This window comes from Morone saxatilis, unplaced genomic scaffold (genome assembly GCF_004916995.1).
Source record: "Morone saxatilis isolate NCDOM2014 unplaced genomic scaffold, NCSU_SB_2.0 Contig2, whole genome shotgun sequence".
NCBI lineage: Eukaryota > Metazoa > Chordata > Actinopteri > Moronidae > Morone > Morone saxatilis.
Genome location: NW_023339762.1, coordinates 4983379 through 5004452, shown reverse-complemented (window position 1 = coordinate 5004452; position 21074 = coordinate 4983379). Strand labels below are relative to the sequence as shown.

The 21074-nt window shown below is 40.0% G+C and overlaps 1 protein-coding gene across 1 annotated transcript in view; it reads right to left on the bottom strand.

Annotated features, from left to right (window-relative positions):
* The window catches only part of hydin (HYDIN axonemal central pair apparatus protein), a gene marked incomplete at its 5' end in the record, with an annotated part of 71921 nt that overhangs the window by 32001 nt on the left and 18846 nt on the right, over window positions 1-21074 (bottom strand). The window contains 23 exon segments of the mRNA XM_035665779.1: window positions 329-568; window positions 718-867; window positions 985-1065; window positions 1666-1779; window positions 1866-1993; window positions 2527-2663; window positions 3001-3128; window positions 4151-4281; window positions 4809-4983; window positions 5083-5244; window positions 6494-6703; window positions 7166-7319; window positions 11243-11463; window positions 11772-11864; window positions 13706-13849; window positions 14362-14505; window positions 14586-14883; window positions 14997-15235; window positions 18128-18280; window positions 18448-18612; window positions 19243-19378; window positions 19997-20097; window positions 20737-20975. Coding sequence (XP_035521672.1) covers window positions 329-568; window positions 718-867; window positions 985-1065; window positions 1666-1779; window positions 1866-1993; window positions 2527-2663; window positions 3001-3128; window positions 4151-4281; window positions 4809-4983; window positions 5083-5244; window positions 6494-6703; window positions 7166-7319; window positions 11243-11463; window positions 11772-11864; window positions 13706-13849; window positions 14362-14505; window positions 14586-14883; window positions 14997-15235; window positions 18128-18280; window positions 18448-18612; window positions 19243-19378; window positions 19997-20097; window positions 20737-20975 — 3743 coding nt within the window.

The window sequence follows — 21074 nt, the reverse complement described above, 5'->3', positions numbered from 1 at the left end:
TCTAGCCCAAGCAGGTAACATGAGGCTACCTCTTTACCCTAAGCAGACAGTCCCCTTTCAGGGCTGAATGGTACTGTATGTACTCACAGTATCATTATATAGCAACGACCTTGCTTGCACCCTCTCTTTATATTTCTCTCTCTCTTTATTATCCCTTTGCAAGTATACACTGTTCTATCATTGAGACCAGATAGGTCATAATCTAACCAGGACAAACAGCATTTCACACTCAGATCTTGTTTGTGGCATTGTTTCTTGTCTTTCACAAATCTATATTGCAAAATAAATGAGTGACATTATTTCTGAAACTTGAGAAAAAGAGAGCTACCTTTTCTTCCTCGAGATACTGTGTGTCCAACTCCAGGGAGTAGAACTCAATGGGGAAAGAGCAGGGGTTTTTGACGATGACCTCAGCTTCAACCTCAGTGCTGATGGGCAGGCAAGGCCCCAGCTCCAGAACAGATGGGCAGAAGTTGAGTTGTGGTTCCTCACCCTGTCCCTGGGCTCTGATGAGCACCTGCTGGGTGCTCTCAGCCACACACACCACGAGCTGCCTGCTATAAGCAAGCTGCAAAGACATACACAGCAGGTCTCTTGTCTTAATTTAACTGTTTGATGCAACATGTTTCCACCATTTCGTACAAGCAGTAGCCCATGTGACGCCATGCTGCTCTGCTATGCATTGTGCCAAACTCTAAAATCAACGAAGCACTTTACCCCTTCAGCAGGGCTGAACTTTATCTGGACATTGACTCGTTCACCAGGGGACAGCATGCCAGAGCTGGGAATCATCTCAAACACCACTGGATGTGGTTGCTGCTCTCGCAAGACCTTTTTACACTGATAGAGAGGCAGGAACTTGTGTACCTGAGTGAAAGTAAGACCAGAAGCAGGTATTAACCAAGTGCAGCTGTGTTGCTATTTGTCTCTTTTACACAGTATTCTAAACAGATGCCATGTAGAAGTTCAATGAAATTGATGTACCTTTATAAAAGGCTTCACCTCCTCAGCTAAGCTCCAGTAGCAGGGCACAGACTCGTGATTAAACAGCTGTATTGTCCTTATCTGATGGGAATAGTTAGATATCACAATTAAGAAGGTTTATCATTTCATATTATTATATTATTATTTCCATGTCTGTTTGACTTAAACAGAATCAGTACATTTTCAGGTAATATGTGGACTTCATGTTGCTTTCACATAAACTCACTAAGCATAGTTTTATTTACTTATTTAAAGATGTGTAACCACAACCAAGTTTAAACACTTCAAGTGTATCTAGTAAGACAAGTCCCTGGGAATGATAACCTGATTAACCTGTACTGACCACAAGATGGCACCACAGTGAGGCAGCATACTGGTCTCTGACCAGTGCCCCTTAGTTGTGTGTGCACAAGTTGTGGACAGCATTTGTGCTTTCACCTACTTTCCTATTCTCCTACTTTTGCATGTTGAAAACACAGAAAAAAGTATGATGAGCAGTAAAAGTAAACTTGATTTGAATTTGTGTATCTCTCCAATTTTAATCAAATCAGTGTAAGTGATTATATAATTACACAAACAACACAGAGCATTTTCATTTAATCATAGAACACAACTCAGCGAGCAACCTTTGTAGGGCTACAAAACAGTATCTTGTTGTTCCCTGTTATCATGCTGTATTACCTGACACATACTACACTGCACAGTGTCAAACTGCAGTGTATCCGTGGAAACAGTGATGGCCGGCACAGTCACCACTGCACACAGCCGCACCTGGATCATTGGGCCACCTGTGACCTGTAAAACCAAACAAAATCCTCTTAGGAGAAACGGAGGACACAGACCCAATTATGTAGACATTTTTGTTGTGTGCACATGTGTACCTGTATTGGCATGACAACACCTATGCCCCCCTTCTTCAGGTTGGCTCCTTGGGGATTATATTTAACTGTGAAAGACTGCGTCTCGCCACATGGCAGGTTTTTGACTTTTTCAAATTCTGCACCGAATCCTTTGAAGAAGCAACAACACACTTAAACTCATTTCTATCTTATAAAGGCAACGTGTAGGATGCTGACAAAGAAATAGAGAAAATAAAACAGCCCAGTGAAAACACACAGATTTCATTTTTCCAGTCTCCAGTATGGGTTAAGCTTTCAGCGTGCTAGCAGTAGGTGGATTTAAGCAGGCTAGTTACTAAGCTAACTGTCTCTTGGCTGCAGCTTAATGCGCTTAACAAATGACATCTTCTTGTATCAAACTATTCTTTCAACTATTTTATCTTAACTCTAAGAGATTTTCAGTTTCATATTCTTCTATTAATACTAATATGTATGCTAATAACTGCACACACCTTCATGACTTCATGAGGCTGCAAATATTTGCTACTATGTTTGTATTTCTTATGTAACTGCATCATCACACCACGTTCTTTGCAAAATTGTGGTAAAGTAATACTGAGATATCACATGAAAATAAGAAGCAGAGAACTCAAAACGGAAGAACTGAGAAGGCCACAGAACCTTAAGTAATGTATTATGTTACCTGTTCCAGCTAGAGGTTTGCAATTGGCATGGAAGGACACAGCCACTGACCCAGTATTGGTGACATTTACAGTGTGACTGAGGACTTGGCCTGGAATAACATCACCAAAATCCAAAACATACTCTGGGAGCAGGAACCTGGGGGAGTGGCAAGAGGTGTATGTATTTATATACATTCCAATATTTCCAATAAAAGTATAATTTAAAACTGAATAAATTAGTTATTCAAGTTTTTGCTTTACATATATGATGTGTTTTTATTTCTTTTAAATTTCTTTTTATATCTCATAACTTGCAGCATACATTTGTTAAAGTTAAACACAGCATGACATCCATGAATTTGTACCACGGAACAAAAACATACCCAGCCAGATATTATTTATTAACACAAACTCTTTGAATTACACAGTTCCCACTTCCATCCACTGAGTGGACCATCTGTTCAGCCAAAGTGTGCGTGTGTGTTTGAACATACTTGCTAAGTTTGTGCCACTTTCTGAAGGAACCTTGCGAGTCACTGAGCTCCAGCAGGCTGCCGGTCACAGCCAGAGCATTCTCTTTGACCAAAATGTTCTCTATCTCCATGTGAAGCAGCTCTTCATACTAGAGGCAGCAGGCAAAAGAGAGAAAAGAAAAAGGGAGAGGGGCATGTAAACACTCAAAAGTTACTAAAAAGTGTTGAATGGTTACATAAGTAATTAGAGAATGTGATTGCTGAAAGGCTGACGCTAAACTGAATTGTTTTTTTGAGAATTTGTGTGTACCGTATCATTCACTCAATTAAGTAACCACTAAAAAAGTGGTTAACTGGCTCAGGATTTGAACCTTGAACTTTTTGACGTCACGATAACAGCTCTTCCTACTGAGCTATGCTACACCCCTCCACCACCTCAGTCGCTACCAAGCCATTACTAAGCCATTTACTCAATTACCTACCCATTTACTTGGCACTTTACTCAGCTAGCCAGCCATTTACTCCATTATTCAGTGAGCTATTTACACCATTACCTAGCCATTTACTCCATTTCTCAGTCACTTACCGAGCCATTTATCCCATTACCTAGCCCCTTACTCATTTACATACTTCATTACCTGGCTTCAATTACTTAGTCATTTCCTAGGCTGGGGAAGCCTAGGAAATGACTGGGGAAGGTTTTAACCAGGAACCTTTTGACAACGAGACTATAGCTTCAGTTTTTCCATTACATAGATATTTGCCCAATTAAATACTTATTTACTCATTAACTGAATTACCTAGCAATTTACACCTTTACTACATTGTATTATTTGGCATTACCTGCTCCATTACTTAATCCTTTACTCAATTAGTCCATTACTTACTAACCCTAACCCTAACTGCTGATTAGAACAAACACATATTAAGTGAGGTGTTATGTTAAATTAGTTTTAGTCGTTCTCGAGGCACTTGTACTTTCTTGTACTAAAATGAAACATTTTAGTTTCCACTACACTACATACAGTATGCTTGCTAGTAATCTACATTAACACAGTTTTAGGTCAAAAACACAATAATTGATGAGAATTTCAGAATTTCCTAATCACTTAAAAACAGTATTTTGGAAGATTTAAGGTTTTCATTGCATAACATAATTGTAGTCACTGACGGTGAGCGTGTGGTCGGCTTCTGTTGTTGCTCCTCCACCAGTGGCAAATCCAGTCATGAACTCCATTCTTACTCTGTCTGCCTCTACAGCTGTTTTTGCCTTCTGCACCACATCACTGTAGCACTCCTCCGCTGCAAGGGAATCATAGCATCACCAGTGCAGAAAAAAAAACTGTACTTGTGTCTCAATATTTGTCAGCACAAAGATGTGATTATTAGGGAGACCTGTCCATGAACTGTAAGGTACGGGCTCAAAGCTTTCTAATTCAAAAGGTTTTAGAAAACAAAACAACAAAACCTAGTTTCGTACCTACTATTGGCTAAATTCAGTTCTAGGGGAACACATCTATTCTGTAGCTGACTGATGTCTGACAGTTTTCTTATGGAGATCAATAAGCTATTACATCACACTGTAAGCTTTTTACTTAGTTTGACTAAGGGGAACAGAGAACAATTCCTACCATAATTGCATTCGGGCAAACAGAACCAATATACCTTTCGATATAGCCGTTAATCTGTTGCAGATACACATATTTGTGATAATGATAAACATAGTAATAGATAACAAAAGTGTATATTGCATTGTAAGTTTTCATCCTTTGGTTTGATGAGTAAAGATACAATCATGTCTGTGTGTATGAGTGCATTTCTATGCATACACAGGTTTTGTGGCAAGTTCAGGCGGATCCTTGGGAACACTCCCTCTCCAGTTAGAGTGATGTCCTGCGGTGGCAGGAAAGCCAACTGCAGCTGAAGCTTCTTCTCAAAAACCCCTGGGATGCCTGGGAGGTAGATCACACGGAGACATTGCTCCGCACCAGCATCAATGTAACCCTGACACACACAGACACACCAAAAAAAATGGTTTAAAGGAAACCCTTTTACACAACAAATGTCTCGCCCACATCTGAAATAGTACCAAGATGAACTCACCATGGTGGGGATAACCACAGGCTGGCCAGGTCTGACTTCCTGTACTTGCTGCCATGCCTCTGACTCTTCCTCCTCCTGCTGAGGGTCCATGAAGAAAAACTTGAAGCCCAACTTGCCTGTATTTCTCAGTGTCACCTCAGCTTCCCCTTCATGATCAAACAGCTGGAGGAAAAAGAGGGAGATTGAGAGGAGAGACGCAACACTGCTTTTCAAACTGTCAGTACCTTTATTTTTATTGAAGATAACACAAATTAGCTTCATTGCACAAAAAAAAAAAAAAATGTTTTGGAACATACGCGTAGTTTCTTTTGGGTGGAGTGGGTGCCTTGTAAAAGGTGATACAGTAAAAAAGCTGTTTTCTAGATTTTTATAGATCCATTTGCACCTCATGGTTTATGGTAATAATATGGTAATGAGACAGAGATAGGCCAAGGCAAACAAGAAAAAGTTGGTGACTTAAAGGGGGTTGTGTCAGGACTTCTTAACTAATATGGATAAATCTAATTTTTGAAAAAGAAAACAAGACAGTGTTGAGAGAGGGAGACGACAAGAGAGAGAAGAAAGCAAGAGCAAGGATAGTGCTGAACAGACAGGAAGGTCAGAGAAATGTTCTGCTGAATCGCTCATTTCAACTAAATCAAAAATCAATATGTCCTTGTTTTGAATATCAATGATAACTGGTCTGGGTGGCTTGCATACCTAAAGAGGGAGTGGAAGTCCAAAAGATCAAAGTACAAAAAACTATGCAGTGACATTTAAAGTTGAGGTTAAAAACCCTTTGATGCCACTCTCAGCAGTAGATACTATGCCTTTACATTATACATATCCTAATGACATACAAGCACTCATCCCATAATCTCTCCCTCAGCAGCAGATTCTGTGATAATAGAAAGAAATGGAATTGAGATGAGTACATTTTGATTGATAGTCAAAACATCAACAGTAAGCTAAAGCAAATAATCATAAAACACACTGAAAAACAAAATTCAGCAAACACATCCTCATCCACAATCACAAACAAATCTGTCACACTTCCCCAGGCCTGTCAGTGCCATTTTCAAAATGGCAGTATGCATAACGCCCCCAAGCTTTGTAAAAATGGAATTAGTTTTGTCTCTGAGATATCATGTGTCATGCATGGATAGGCAAACAGATGGCAAAGGAAGAACAAGGACGAGAAAAGCCGAATAACAAGGAGGTAAATAAACAAAAAATAATGGAGAGTAGTTTAAAACATAGCAAAGGAGAGTTTTGCCCACTTGAGCAACTCGAGCAGTGTCCCCTTTGCCACCACCAGTAACTCTAGTCACGGCCCTTAGCCTAGCCTTAACGAGTCGCACATACTAAACTGATGACTACGTGATTGGTAGAGCTTGTTGGGATAGCGAAGTGAAAAGCCCTGTATGCGTACCTGCAGACCAAAGTCGATATGGGTTGAGTCAAGGCTGTAGCTGAGGACTGATGCTTCTCCTCTGAGTTTGATTTCGTATGTAGGCCCCTCCTCTACAAGGCACTGTGCCACCACCTCTCTGCTGACATTTTCATGGCCGTAGAAAGAGAATGTGACCTGCTGCTGGTCCCCAGGTTGCAGATGACCGTAAATCGGCAAGATATCAAACACCTACACACACAGAAAGAGAAGCAATCATTTCTTACATGTTCTTCCAATGTGCTGCTGCCATAATCCCACTGAAGGAATAGTTGTGACAAGCCAAATTATTATAGTTACCGCCCTAATTGCGTTACAAGTGCACAGATGTAATCAAATTATTCCCTGATTTTAAATAGTCTAAGTTATAAATCAGGGAAGTATCACGAACAATCATTGAAAATTGTAAAAGATTCTATCAAATCGAACATGAACAAAGATGTTCTGTCCACTGAAGACAAAGAGGGGAATCTCCTCAGTGAAGTTTATACTCCAAAAATGTGTGTATGTGCATGGGCGTGGCATATGTATTTCTCCCTCTACAGTAATAGCACTGCAGCACAGAGACAGGAAATGACCTGTGACAAACTGGAAATGTAAGGGAAACCCTGATTTGTTCACATGTGAGCATTTGTCTACCTGTTCTACTCCCACATGGCTCTGCGTGCTACTCTGTTCATCTGCACCAGCTGTGCGACTGACAGGAAATGAAAAGGAAGGAGACGCCGTTCTAGAGGAACTCAACCCTTCTTCAGTCTCATTTTCAGGATTTCTCGGCTCTTCCTCCGCCTTAAGCATCTTTGTCTCTCTGTGAGGACAAAAACATAATAAAACATCTCTATCGTTAAATATTTATTTTCCCCACAAAGAAACATCAAATAAATTAAACATAGGGAAATCTTGTAACAATAAGAAGATGCAAGAAAATTAAATTAAATCATTAACACAAATACTCAAGCGGAGAAGAAAATCTTTAGCACCCACAACCCAAAGAACTCTGACTCTCATATTCTCTCTCTGTTCTAGCCTCTCCTTCCCTGTGGGATCAGACTGGGTGCATCCATCAAGTTAATTAAACAGAGTGTTCTATAATTAAGAGGAATTTTAATAGGCAAGCAGCAGGAAACAGGTCAGGATAGATTGCAGTGAAGTGCTGAATAAACATGGAAGAGAATGAAAGAGATTTAGTGAGTGAAGCCATCTCAAAGCTGGCCTGGACAAGTTCTATATTAAATCACCCAACACTGTGGCTATGTTATAACTGTGGCTATGTTACAGCCACAGTGTGTGTTTGTGTATGTGTGTGCATGCCTGTGTGTGAGTTTCAGGGTGTGCATATACATGTAAGGCAGAATTCAAGTCTGCACACACATTTGTCAGAGTTTCCAAGAATGCTTCAGTACTGGTGTGTCAGCTTCTAATGAGTGGACAGTACTGGTGCAACCAGCAGGGGGCACTGTTGTATGGTCAGTCTGTGATGAAGCTGTTTTTTGAAGCCTGATGTCTGGCCTTGGGAAGATCACAAATTAGTATGTCCAGCAATGTAAGATGTAAGAGTGAACAAATACTGTAGGTCAATGTCTTCAAAAATAGGGTCCATTCTTGGTAGATAAGAGTTTGTAAAAGCCCTTAAAAGCCATATCCCCCCTGTGGAAAAAAAAGGCTTTTTAAAACGTGGGTCCTCTAAGAAAGAGTTTAAAACCCACTGGTGCGGACCGAGGAACAGATGGTGAGACAGCAGATGATGACTCTGCAAGAGCTCAGCTCAAAACAGAAATAGCCTACCCTGACATTCTCACATCTGTCTGTCTCTCATCCGTCTATTCTTCCCTTCATGCACACTGTGGGCGTGACTCTGTTTGACTTTTTTCCTGTGTTCTGTACCCTTTAAAAATCTACACATCAAAGACTACTGAACCACGATGCTGTAAAAATTATACTGGTACAGACAAATGGCTACTGGGGTTCCAGTTTGTGTGTGTGTGTGTGTGTGTGTGTGTGTGTATCTCCAGCTTGATCAGCTCATAATTAAAATTCTCCTCATTAAAATATTTTAAAATATACTACTGACAGGGGCGCTTCTGCTGCATCAGTAGCATTTTTACTTTTGTAACTTTAAGTTCTTCTAATACTGCTAGACTTTCACTTAAAGGAACGGGGCAATTATTATTATTATTTATTCATTATTATTATTACTATTGGCAACTAGCGTGAAGTTGCAGATTGATTTGAATACATCTCAGCCTTTTCAGCATGGTGGCCACTAAACTTGTAGAAAACGTAAAAGGTCCTATCTAGTGTTTGGTTTTGTCCGTTCTGGGTTACTGTAGAAGCATGGTGGTTCAACTTGGCAGACTGTGTAGAAGAGGACCGACTCCCTCTGTAGACAGAAACAGCTCATTGTAAGGTAACGAATAACAACGATTCTTATTTTCATCCCATTCCTGACAATAGATCCTACTAGTGCTGTAAGCTTGATAATACATGACAGGAGTATTTTATATTGTTGTACTGCTACCTTTACTTAAAGACACAATGAAATGAAAAACTTGTCACAATGCATCGAAATTTCAAGCATTTTATTTAAATTGTAATTTAAAAATTTAAAAGACTGCATGACAATGGAAAGTTGCTGAAGAATCTTTATCTCACCATTGCATTAGTTCGTCTGTACACCTTACACTCAACATCCTCTAAGGCACCTGGATTTATTAGTTTTGAGTTATTAGTTGTGAGTGATTAGTCAGTCATTCAGTCCGATGATCAGTTCCATCATGCGAGCAGCTACAGTGTAGTTAAGAAAGGTGGAATAAGCTTAACCTTTGCAATTTACTTCTTGCTGATATAGAGTCCTAAAGACGGAAAAGTTACAGTATTTAAATGTACTGTACTGCCTCTATCTATCAGTGGGATAGATGGATAGAAAAGAGTTAGCTCTATTGAAATTCCTCTCTCCAAGGGCTGTGGTGTAATTACTGATAGGGATGTAATTAGCTGAACATGGCTAGATAGTGCAGGTTTTGTGAGGGAGAAAGAGATACTTTAGAGAAAGTGTGTGCTCGCAGAGTGAGGTCTCCATTTAATTAGCAGGACGGCCTATGAGACAGATTGTTAAGAGAGGTCACAATCTAAGAGGGAAAGGGTGAAGAAAGGGAAGAGAAGGTTGATAGGGATTTGGTAGAGAGCAGAAAAGGCAGCGCAGGAGGAGGAAAGGAAGGAGGAAAATTAGAAAAAAAGATAAATAGGCAATGTAAAACCTGAAGATGAGCACAAGAAGGGGAGCTAAGAGAAAGAATACCAATAGATGAAAGAGGGGGAAGGGAAGAAGACGGTAGGGGGTGATAAATCATGTAGTGCTATAGCAGGTAGTCGGTTCATGGCCATGGACAGACAGACTAGTATAGTATTCTCAGTCCATTCTAAGGGAGGGAGAGGCACAATGCAACATTAAGTACACAATCAGTAGATTTGTCTTCCCCAGAGAATTTATAATGGAGTTGGCTTTCAATTCAGAGGGTTAAATGTATGGTTACTGTACGAACTCACCCCGATGGACAGTTTTAATATTTGGCTGAGATCCATTGTGTTCTTGCCTATTTAGGGTGCTACAGTTCTTAGTATTTTTTATGTTCTATAACAAAGGCTGTAATACAGGAATCCAGGAGCAGCACGTCAGCAGGTCTTAAGGGAACAGGTGATTTAGCTTCCTTTAGTCCTGCAGCCCAATGAAAGTAAGAATGAAAAGGCTGCATGTTCCATAGATACAAGTTTGTGAAAACAAAGTCTCATCACTAAAGGGAAAAGCTATGCTTGGGAAATGATGTAAAATGTCATTTAATGGCAAGGAACTCCCTAATCTCCACTTATTTTTGCCGTGGCAAACTTTTGTATTGTATTGTATTGTAGTGTTTTATATTATACTCTCCTTAAAATACTACACAGGTATATATGTATCATGTATGTCTATTAATGTAATTAATTATTTCAATTCTTGCATGTTGAGGCCTGGATGGGGCTGGGTTTTTTGTGTGGATTTCTTTATTAAATTTGTATCCAATTATTATTACTATGTATTCATGAAAAATAGCTTGTTTTAAAAAATGCAGTCATACAATTTTGCCTAATTTTTTTAACCTGCCTTGGTAATTCCTAACCTCAGATAGCAGAAAATGTTCTGTTACAAAATCCCAAATGTCTGTATACATTATTATTTGTCTGGTTAGATAACTTCAGGAACAAAACTCCACTGGCCCAACAATAACACTGATATTTCCTGTCAAAATAAATAAGATGTAATGTAAGATTTAATATTAGTGACACTGTGTTAAGATTTTCTGGCTTACATAAGAACAGCTGCTGGACAACATTTTCTTAAGTTGACTTTTCCGCCAAAAATGCATGATAAGCCTGTTTTGCGTTTGTCCCTTCAAGGCAAATCCCAAGACTGCATCTGCTGGCACTATTCTCGAGCTAGGAGATATATCAATATAATCAACATTGTAACACGAGATAGGCATTGTCAGGGACTCCAACTATTGTAATATCATGATGTAGCTAAAATTGTGTTCTTTATTGACCCAAATATAGTATACTAATACTGCACGTCATACAGTTTGTAACTGTACACCATTCACTAGCCTTTACAGTGTATCAGGTGTGGGGTGTGCTGTAGACAAGTCTAAATGTTAACCGATATGACAGTGTGTGGACATTTTTCAGTGTATAATATACCTGGTGGTGGAGTGGCTCTGGTCCTCTAGAAAAACCCAGTGGTAGGACACAGGCAGCAGGGAGCTGTTGGTAATCAAGATTTGTCTACGAGTCTCTGTGCAGTTGAGCACACAGCCAAAATCTACTGTGATGGAGGAGAAGTGCAGGTTGGGGAAGTGGACCTCAGCATGCAGCTTCACCATGTCTTGCTGTGGGTGTCCATGGAAGTGGACCTCAAGGAACTGAAAAAAACAAAACAAAAGTCAAAGCAGGAAATGTATTTGCCAAAAATAGCTTATATTACAGGTAAACATTTCAGTAAGTGTAAGTAAGTAAACAGAGAAAAGAAAGATACAAAAAAATAATATTGTTTTACAGATTTACTTTTTCCATATCCTGTTCTTTATCTTGTGAACCCAATACAGGTCTTAAACCTTAGGTTTGGAACCACTTCCTTACGTGTTATGCTATGGTGTGTGGACACAATATGATCCCAGATGAAAAAGTAAAGCATTATCTAAGAAATTTTACAAATGAAATCACATCTTACCTCATCCACAACTCGTGACACCCGATCCTGACAGTAAGCTGGATTAAAGCATACCCACAACTCAGCCCTCCTTCCATCACCTAAAATCATGGACTGGAAAAAGAGCAGTTAGAATATACTGTATAACATAAAGGTATCAAAGGAATCATGCTTACTATGCAATATTTAGGTATAGGTAGAATTTAGGATAGACTTGGTAGATAAACTAATCAACAGACTATATACATATATACATATATATATATGTATGTATATATATACACTGCAGCAAGGACTCAGCCTTGGTACATGGGGCAGCACCAGTCCTACCAGGTGAGCTATCTGGGCACCGGACAATCTGGATTTGATGGGAAATCATTACATTAGATTTTTATCTGATGACGTTCACAACCCTTTTAAAGGCTCCATATGTAAGATTCTGAAGCATTTTAAGTGTTATTATGCATTAATGTGCTAATGTTAGCTTGGAAAATTATTTAACAAGCTAACCTGATCCATGATAGTCACTTGTGTAATATGACCAATGGTGTTGATTTCAGCCAACAATAAATGAACGGTACAAAGCAAACTACTGCTTTCTTCTAGCAAAGAGCAATGCAAGGCAGGGGCATCCGACTAGCTAACTGTAGCTTAAGCTGTGGTTGGCAAGCTACTTATTAGCATGGAGTCAATGGTACAAATAAACTAGAGGAACATTAGAGACATTATTCCAAATATGATTGTAATTTATTTTCGTGTTTGTCACCTTTGGCCAATGCCCAGGATGATGTTTGTTCGTGCAAAGGGACTATCATTATTCAAAACTGTTTTCTTAAACTTACATATAGAACCTGTAAAAACCTTCCAACATTTTAATGAAACCCTTATTGTAATCCTGCCATGGGACCCAGGCTTAACAAAATACTACTCTTTAGCTTCATTCAGAGACATGCTGGGGGCTTGAAAACCATTTTAACGTGGATTCCACATTTTAATCAACTCTCAGAGGTCAGAGCGATGATAAAATGATACAATGGGTATTATGGGAATATATGAACTGAACTTCCACCACTGAGTAAAAAAAAAGAAAGTGTTTGTAATAAGTAATTCCACTGAGTAAAAAATCAACAAATCACTACCAAGCAAGTCTTATTTGGAAGGTAAGGAACATATGCACACACATCCACTGCAGACAAGATGGACAGTAGCATAGAAGTCAAATAAACTTGAAAAAAAAATGCTTTTAAAAGGTGCCTGATTTTTATTTCAATGAGTAGGATTATGCTTGACTATCCTATTAGTACCTCAGCAATGCTTTGTCTCTGACCCTTTTAAACACAGAAAACAGATTGATCAATGTATGCATGTGTGTAGACTGTTCAAAAGCACATTTACTCAAGCACACAAGTAAGCAGAATTGTTACTTGAATACTGACATTTTGGCAGCATTATACTTGTGCGTACATACATTTCGGAGGAAAATGTCACTCTATTACATTTATCTGACAGACGTAGTTCCTAATTACGTAATATAGGATGAGCTACGACAGGCATCAATAATTTAACACTGTAGAAGCACTTTTTTTCTGTTTTAAAGGTAACTGTTTTTTAAAGTCCCAGTCTGTGATCTAAATATCAACATACAGTGGCCCCACTACCACAGATCACACACTATGTAGGAAACTATATCCCTCACAAATTGATTGATGGATTATTAAATATATATAAAAGACTACAACTTTAATCCAAGGTAAAGTTAATCTAAGTAAAAAGCAGCATATTTCAAGAAAATCCTAATCATGTAGAGTTAGGGACACTTTATTGGTAGATATCAACAGTTTAAACTCATGATGGTTCCAGGGCAAAAATGAATATGACTGCAAAATCAGTATGTTTTTTCTTAAAAAGAAAAACAAATAACAATAAAGAGTTAAGTAAAAGGAAGAGACGTTTACCTTAGTAGTAGCTGAGCTATGGGTTCCGGGGGCCTCACACAGAGAGAACGGCTCTACAAGAGAGAGCTCCATGGACAGAGACAGTGAAGACACATTCGTCAAGATCAGCTTCTCATATAGGGGCTTTAAAGTCTGTCCTGGGACCTGTAAGACATTTACACAGTTAAATCAACAATATGAAGACCTGTCTGAGGATAAGGAATCTTAAAGGAAAGGTATCTTTTTTTCACGCTTTTTCACTGGTATCAGATAAAAGGAAACACCATGCACTAAACTAAACACAATTGCTAAAATTCTCTGTTATTCCTTTAAATTATCTACATTTCTGCCACACCCAACCCAAAAGGCATCTCACTTATGATATGCCTGCATAACAATTAGATGATACTGTATGTATTTAAGGACCAGTACGTAGGATTTAGTGGTTAAGTTTCAGATTGCAGCTAACTGAACACTGCTGGTGTCTGTATTTGACGACCTGGGAATGAGAACAGGCTGTGAAGTGTGTGGAGAAACTATGGTGGCCAAGAAACTTGCATATATTATATTACATATGTAATATTTCATAGATCCAAAAGATCCTTCTAAATGTTACACACTGGACCTTTAAATAAAAATATCCTGGAGAGAGTACTGCTCATGGTATTTTGATCAACCTTCTCTATGTGGAAGTTCAGCTGCTTGGAGGAAATGCTGAGCACAGGATCCACAAAGCGACAGGTAACATCTACAGACATGATGTGTTCATAACAGCCTTGACGACCCACAATGGCATGGCACACCAGACGCTCGCCGACAACCTGGGAAGACAAGAACACATGAACTACTACAACATGCATGCACTGTCTATCAGTCTGTGCCTGTGAGCAAACTGTCTCACCTTGGGGGAGTCTGAAGACCCCGTCAGCACCATGTCAACGGAAGAGCCTGGGAAAAGCTCCACACGAGAAGGGCTGAGGCTGAACAGTGGCTTCTCTCTGCTAGAGGAGAGCAAAGATCCCCGGCCCAGAATCTCCTTCTTCCCGGGAGCAGAGATGGGGGGCAGGATGGTTCTGCCAGGTAAATTTCTCCCCTTGCTGGTTTTTGTGGAGGGCAGGAAGCCATCAGTCTTCCAGTACAACCGGTGTACTCGCTGGCCATGGTTGGTCAGCTTGAAGTGGTACTGGCACGACCCATGGCTTATATTGAGGACAGCAAAGAGGTGAATCATATATTTTTTAAAGTTCTAAATCACAATATCATCATTGTTGATTCAAAATTTGACTTGTGAGTGTGACCTCTTTCATTCTACCTGAAGTATGTGCCAAGGTCAAGGCTGGGAGCAAAAGGCTTGTCACTGACAATGGTGGTGCCAGTGCCTGTGGCAGACACAGGGACAGTGTGTGTTTGACTGTCCTGGATGGATACTTCCAGGCTGTCCTGGAAGTGAAGCGAGTCGTTCAGGTGTGCCACTACCCTAAGCTCCATCTGGCTCTCTGGTGGCACTTCACCCTCACTGGGCTCAACACGGAAAAAGGATTTTCTGTGGCTCTGAGGGAAAAGAAACACAAGTTTATGAAGTCTAAGTCGGATGCCTGCCTGAGTGGAATATTAACAGTTACAGCAGCTAGTTGCAGGACTGAAATGTGATGCATGGAAATATCTCCCTTGTGGGGGGCACTTTCCTCTCTGTGCTGCACAAGCCATTGAGGCTTATTCTATGGATTGACCAGGAAAGATAGATGTGTATATCATATAGCTGCATAATCACATCATCATTTTGGTGAGCATGAGATTCTAGAGGTAAAAGTAGAGCAGCGTCTCCCTGCCTGACATAAGTAAGACAAAATATCTCCCTACTATGATTACAATAATAGGAAGAGTGTGATATACAGATGTGCAGTAGTACAGACAGAGTTAAGATAAGTGTATACTCCCTTAAGGTACCCTAAAATATGTTTTGAAATGCACAAAAGCCTTAACACGTGGATAGTTTCAAAACTATTTGTCTCACATATACACTCTCTTTGATGTGAGCATAAAAAAGGGACAAACTCAATATTCAGTCTATTTCCCATCTCTGTGGATTGTTCAATTGCATTTATTTAAATAAAATCCAATTTAATCAGAAAACAGGTGTAAATCTAATGCTCATCTCCAGTCCTTCAACACAACCCTTTACTGTGCTCACTGTACTGTATATATATCTGACCAAGCAGTGGTCGGGATCACAATCAATGTTCTATACAGCATCTCTGTTGATGAATGGCTGGAACATAAACTTTTAATTGGGATTTTGAGAATGAGCTTCCAACAGACGCAGTGGAGCTTGAGCACTTTCAGTGCCTGTAGAACAACACAGTAGATTTTTGATCAATGGAGAAAAATGACTTTACTCAACTTTACTAGGGCAACTGACATTTGTGTTGCCTTATTGAAATAGAGACTGCACTAAAATAATATTGACTATGAATCAAATATAAAGATTTTGTTTGATGTCTCTGCTGAAAGCCACTTCCTTACAGAAAAGTCCTGCGGAAACAAAGGCATTTGGAGAAAAATGCCTCACACAACAGGCAACACTTGACCAGTGAGTGACTTTAGGAGGAATAGATCACTTTCTCAGCGCCTGCACGGTCGGGTGAAGGAGCCGGTGAAAGCGAACCTGGTGTGGGTCGATACTAGGGTGATCATGGTAAAGGGCTGGGTGGAGTCAGAAGAAGAGAAAGAGCAGTGGGTTGACTCCCCGGAGAGAGGAGCAAGATGACTGGAATCTCAATAATCACATCAAACCTGCTGCATCCCACAGCTTGATTAGCATTGATTGCTTTCGAATGCAGCACGAGTCAGAAGGGCTTAGAATTCAAATCTGTGCTGTATCAACAGTACCATCAACCTACATTAATACTGCATTGGTGCTGAAGGGACTATTGCAGCCAATTCTCCTGTAAAACATTATACAGCACAACCAAATCAATACATTTTAATGTGATTCTTATGTTTCTGGTTGCCAGCCAAAAAACTGTCAGAATTTTCCAACCGATCCCTTTTTAACAGAAAGTGCAGAGAATTGTATTTTTGTCCACATCACGTACACATGTACTGTTTCTGTTTCAGTTTTTAGCTCTGTATCTCTGTTCATAATCTGACAGCAGAAAAAAAAAGAGTACAGAACATTTTGCTAGTAGAGTAAAGTGTTCGCTTGAATATGAATATGTTCATATATGTCAGAACTGCAGAGACATTATTGTTCACATTACACACTCTGGTGGCCTGGATACGTTTGACACATTTGGCCTAAAGGAGGAAGTAATGGTTCTTTTCTCACAGATGGTCACTTAGATGACAAGCAAGTGTGGATACCTTCCGCAATATCCCCGCAATCTTCAGTCATCAGGTCTATTTGTGTGGCTCTCTGCCAGCCTATTGAGCGAGATGTAATGAAATTCTAGGAGAATCTGCATCGATTGTTGCCTGAGACTGCAGGGGGAAAACTCCTTCCTTCAATACTGCCTCAGAGGAGAGGACAGGGTCACACAACTGCAGTTACACCGGGGTTGCCTGTGTGTGTGTCTCAATTTGTGAGTGTGCGCAGTCGTGTCTATGCCAGCTAAGGAAGTATTGAGGCACAGTTCCAGTCACAAGTTTGTTCCCAGTGGATATCAGGCAACACTGATAAGGTGCAGCTAAAGAAGGTTTCGTTTACACTGAGTAAGCACGATACATGAAAATAAGTGGAACATAATTATTCAACCTTTATGACACCTAGAAAAGACAACACTTGTAACTGTGCTCACTTATGCTGAACATTGCAAATTAAGATGCCTTAAAATGTTAATTGTTGATTGCAGTTGAACTGTCAGTTGATATGTAAGCACTGAGGCTGAAGAGTAAGAGATGAAAGTTCAAATGTCAGTTGAACTGTAGTTGTTGTATTGTAGACATTAAATGACCATTTTGTGCATAAAAAGCTAGAAACAGTCCAAGTTGAGCATCGTTGAATCAGATCACACCCATATACTTCTGAACCATCTGACTGGTTCAAGGGAGTGCACTCTGAGGAAAATCACCTTGCTACTACTAAAATTGAACTGGCAACTAATTATTTCAAGATCTAACAAGGCAGTGAACACATTAACTCATTAATTACATAATATTGAATTAGACTGAAAATCAATTAGTCACAGGATGGGAAGACAGACAGAAGGTTTCCAGAAGAAATCTATCCACTGAATGGGTAGCTGGCTCATCAGGTGTGTATTAAATTAAATTCATAAAATCCATTAACTATTTCATTAATGTATGTTCCCAGACTGTAACATCATATCACTAGAGCTCATCAACACTATATCTCTCTCCTGTAAAGTTCATCTCAATCTTAATGGATGTTAGTCTTTAAATATATGTTTTGTACATGCATGCCTGGCTGGTGTGTGTTTGTACCATGCGAGTGGTGAAGTGGGCTGGAACAGGTGACTGGTTTGACAGGTGCAGGGTTTTCGTACTGTCTGTCAGAACCCGGATTTTGCCAAAGTCCATCTGTGGGCTCTGAACATGAACTATTGGTCCCTGGCCAATACATGACAAGACCACCTCCTGGAAGAGAACAGAACAGAACAGAGGACAGAATTAACTGATTTAAAGAAAAACAACTATGCCTGTATTCAGACAAAAAACAATTACACCCACATGCAAACAGTATTCAACCTATAACAGCACAGATATCCACACTCAGAAGCACACTCAGACAGATTTCCACTGACCAAAGGCGGCTTAACACTGCCAAACACAGCAATGCGTAGAGTGTGACTCAGCCTTCCAACGGCCTTCGCAAGCAGACACACAGGGAGCTCCTCTGAACTGCGAGGAAGAATCACTCCTCTGGGTATGGGACTACCACAGCGTAGTGATGGACTCTCCTCACGTTCCTGAAAAAAGTGGCACCGACACAAAGGACTTTTGTTAATGCAGGCATACAGACATAGCATCTATTGTACGTAAAGATTTACAACCGTAAGATGGATGGTCTTGGAATGAATGACATTTAACAGTTGATAGTGATTTCCCCGCCATACTCCCCATTTAAAGATCCCTTCTGAATGTTACAGGTAAAAATGTAAAGTGCTGCAAAAGCTAAAATAAGGCTTTAGCATTCTGACTTTGTCAAATCAAGTGGATATCTTTGAAGGTTACTGTGTCTTTAGTACGATAAACAAGATTAGTTAATAAGAGATATGTTAATGAGTGATCTCTGCAGCAAAAGGCCGCAGATTGAAATCGAACCCAGGCTGCTGCGTTAAGGAGTCAGCCTACATGGGGCACGCACTCTACCAGCTTAGCTACTGTGCGCCCTCAGGTTATTGTTCAGTTCATCTGAATGTTAGTTTGTCTTGTTTTTCTTTAACATGTTTGAAATAAATATAAAAAAAGCCAAAAACAAATATGCATGTGCTGACCTTTACAGATTTTGTGCTTGCTTAGCTCACTATTCTATGAGTACCCTGTCACATACAGTAAACACACTCAAATAAATCCTTTATTGCAGTGATGTACTTAACCTGGTCAAGCACGCCATAGAAGGCAGGCAGAGAGCTGGAGTTGATCAGCCGCACTTTTTGTTCATATGGGTTATTGAGGAAACACCTTTTAAAGTCCAACACTGGAGTCTCCAGCACAATATCAGGAACAACACACCTATTGACAAAGAGAAATTAGGATGGGAGAAGAACAGAAAAAGTAACAGTAATTGCATTGCATCACGCCAAAACTGCAGTCTATTAATTACAACAGATTCATAAATGTACAATGACAGTGATTGCCGTGAGGAAGTCAGATACCATTGCCCAATTCTGAGCGATGGCGCAGGTGACGTTCGAATGTATTATTATGCAAATGAGGTGCTGAATATTTAACACGTAGTCCACTGATTTGTCGACACCTGTATGGAAGTTCAATGGACCACATTCACAGCTTGTCAAAGCATCAGCGACAGCCAGAAGCAAAGCAGAGGTTACTGCCAGAAAAAGGCCCCTTACTTTAAGAGAAGGGTGATAGGAGAGTCTGTAAAAAACTTAATGAACCTCTTCTGATTTTAACCTTCTTGTGACAGAGTTGTAACACAACTTACGTCAAAACATTTTCATGTTTAACACTCAGTTTAAGAAGAGATTCCATCTTACTAGGGGAGATGGATGGTGATTCATTTTTTCCATTCATTCAAGATCAAACAGTGTTACAGGACAACTGACCCAATAAGATGTTTACGGCCTTCATGAGCGATGTATGTATATTAAAGAGTGTTTTATGTCTGACCTGGCATGGATAGGCAGAGTCATGATCTCCTCCCCGACACCCTCAACATCCACCACCAGTGCCAGCCGGTATCTCCTGACTGTGTTGGAGCACAGCGTCACCTGTACATGTAATACACATATACATACATACACACATACAGTATGAGACCAGGGTTCAAATGATGCAGTGAGTATTACTCGCATCAACAGCTGCACACATGATTTCAGTCGGTAGTTTGGAAATATGAAGCAGGAGCCAGGAGACAGTTAGCTTAGTATAGCTTAGCATTAAAACTGGAGACGGGGGTAAACAACTAGCCTGGCTCTGTCTAAAGGTAACAAATTCTACCAGTATCGCAAACGTTCCCGGATACAAGACTTCGTGAGGTCACTGCATTCAGACAAAAAAATGATGTGCTTTAGAAGTTCTGGTAGGGATTTTGTTTGCTTTGGACAGAGTCAGGTTAGCTTCCCCCTATTTAGAGTCTTTGCACTAAACTAACTTAATCAACTCCAGGCTGTAGCTCTATACAATACAGAAACTCTCATCCAACCTCCTTTACAATCTACCCTTTATGATGCAATGCTTATCTCTTTAATAACTACAGTACATGAATTAGGCTGAAAATATGGCCACATTTCTACAAAAACATACAGCCTAGAACAGTTCTGGAAAACATGTTTACAAAGACTTGTAATCCTATTAGGACAGCAACATTTATTTAAATGGGCTTTCTTCCATTTGTCAATTTACTGTACCTTTATAGGGACATCGCACATGGAACGCACAGTGCCCGCAGCAGGGCTGATAGTGAACTCAGCAGGCCGTGCATGAAGGTCTCTAGCAGCACTGTCTTGCCAAGTGTTCCTGGAAAAGTCAGACACCTGTGTACAAGTCACACTCGGAGACCCTAACCCGTCTCCCAGTACACGCAGGGCAAAGGTCATAGGCACGTAGGAGGTGTTGAAGAGGGAACAAATTAATGTTGCTGGGAAACCTGCACAGAAAGAATGCCGGGATGAGAAGAGGAGAAAATGTTAAGATGAACAAATGAGAACATAAAGAGGAGGCTGGCATCAAATAATTATTTTCTGAA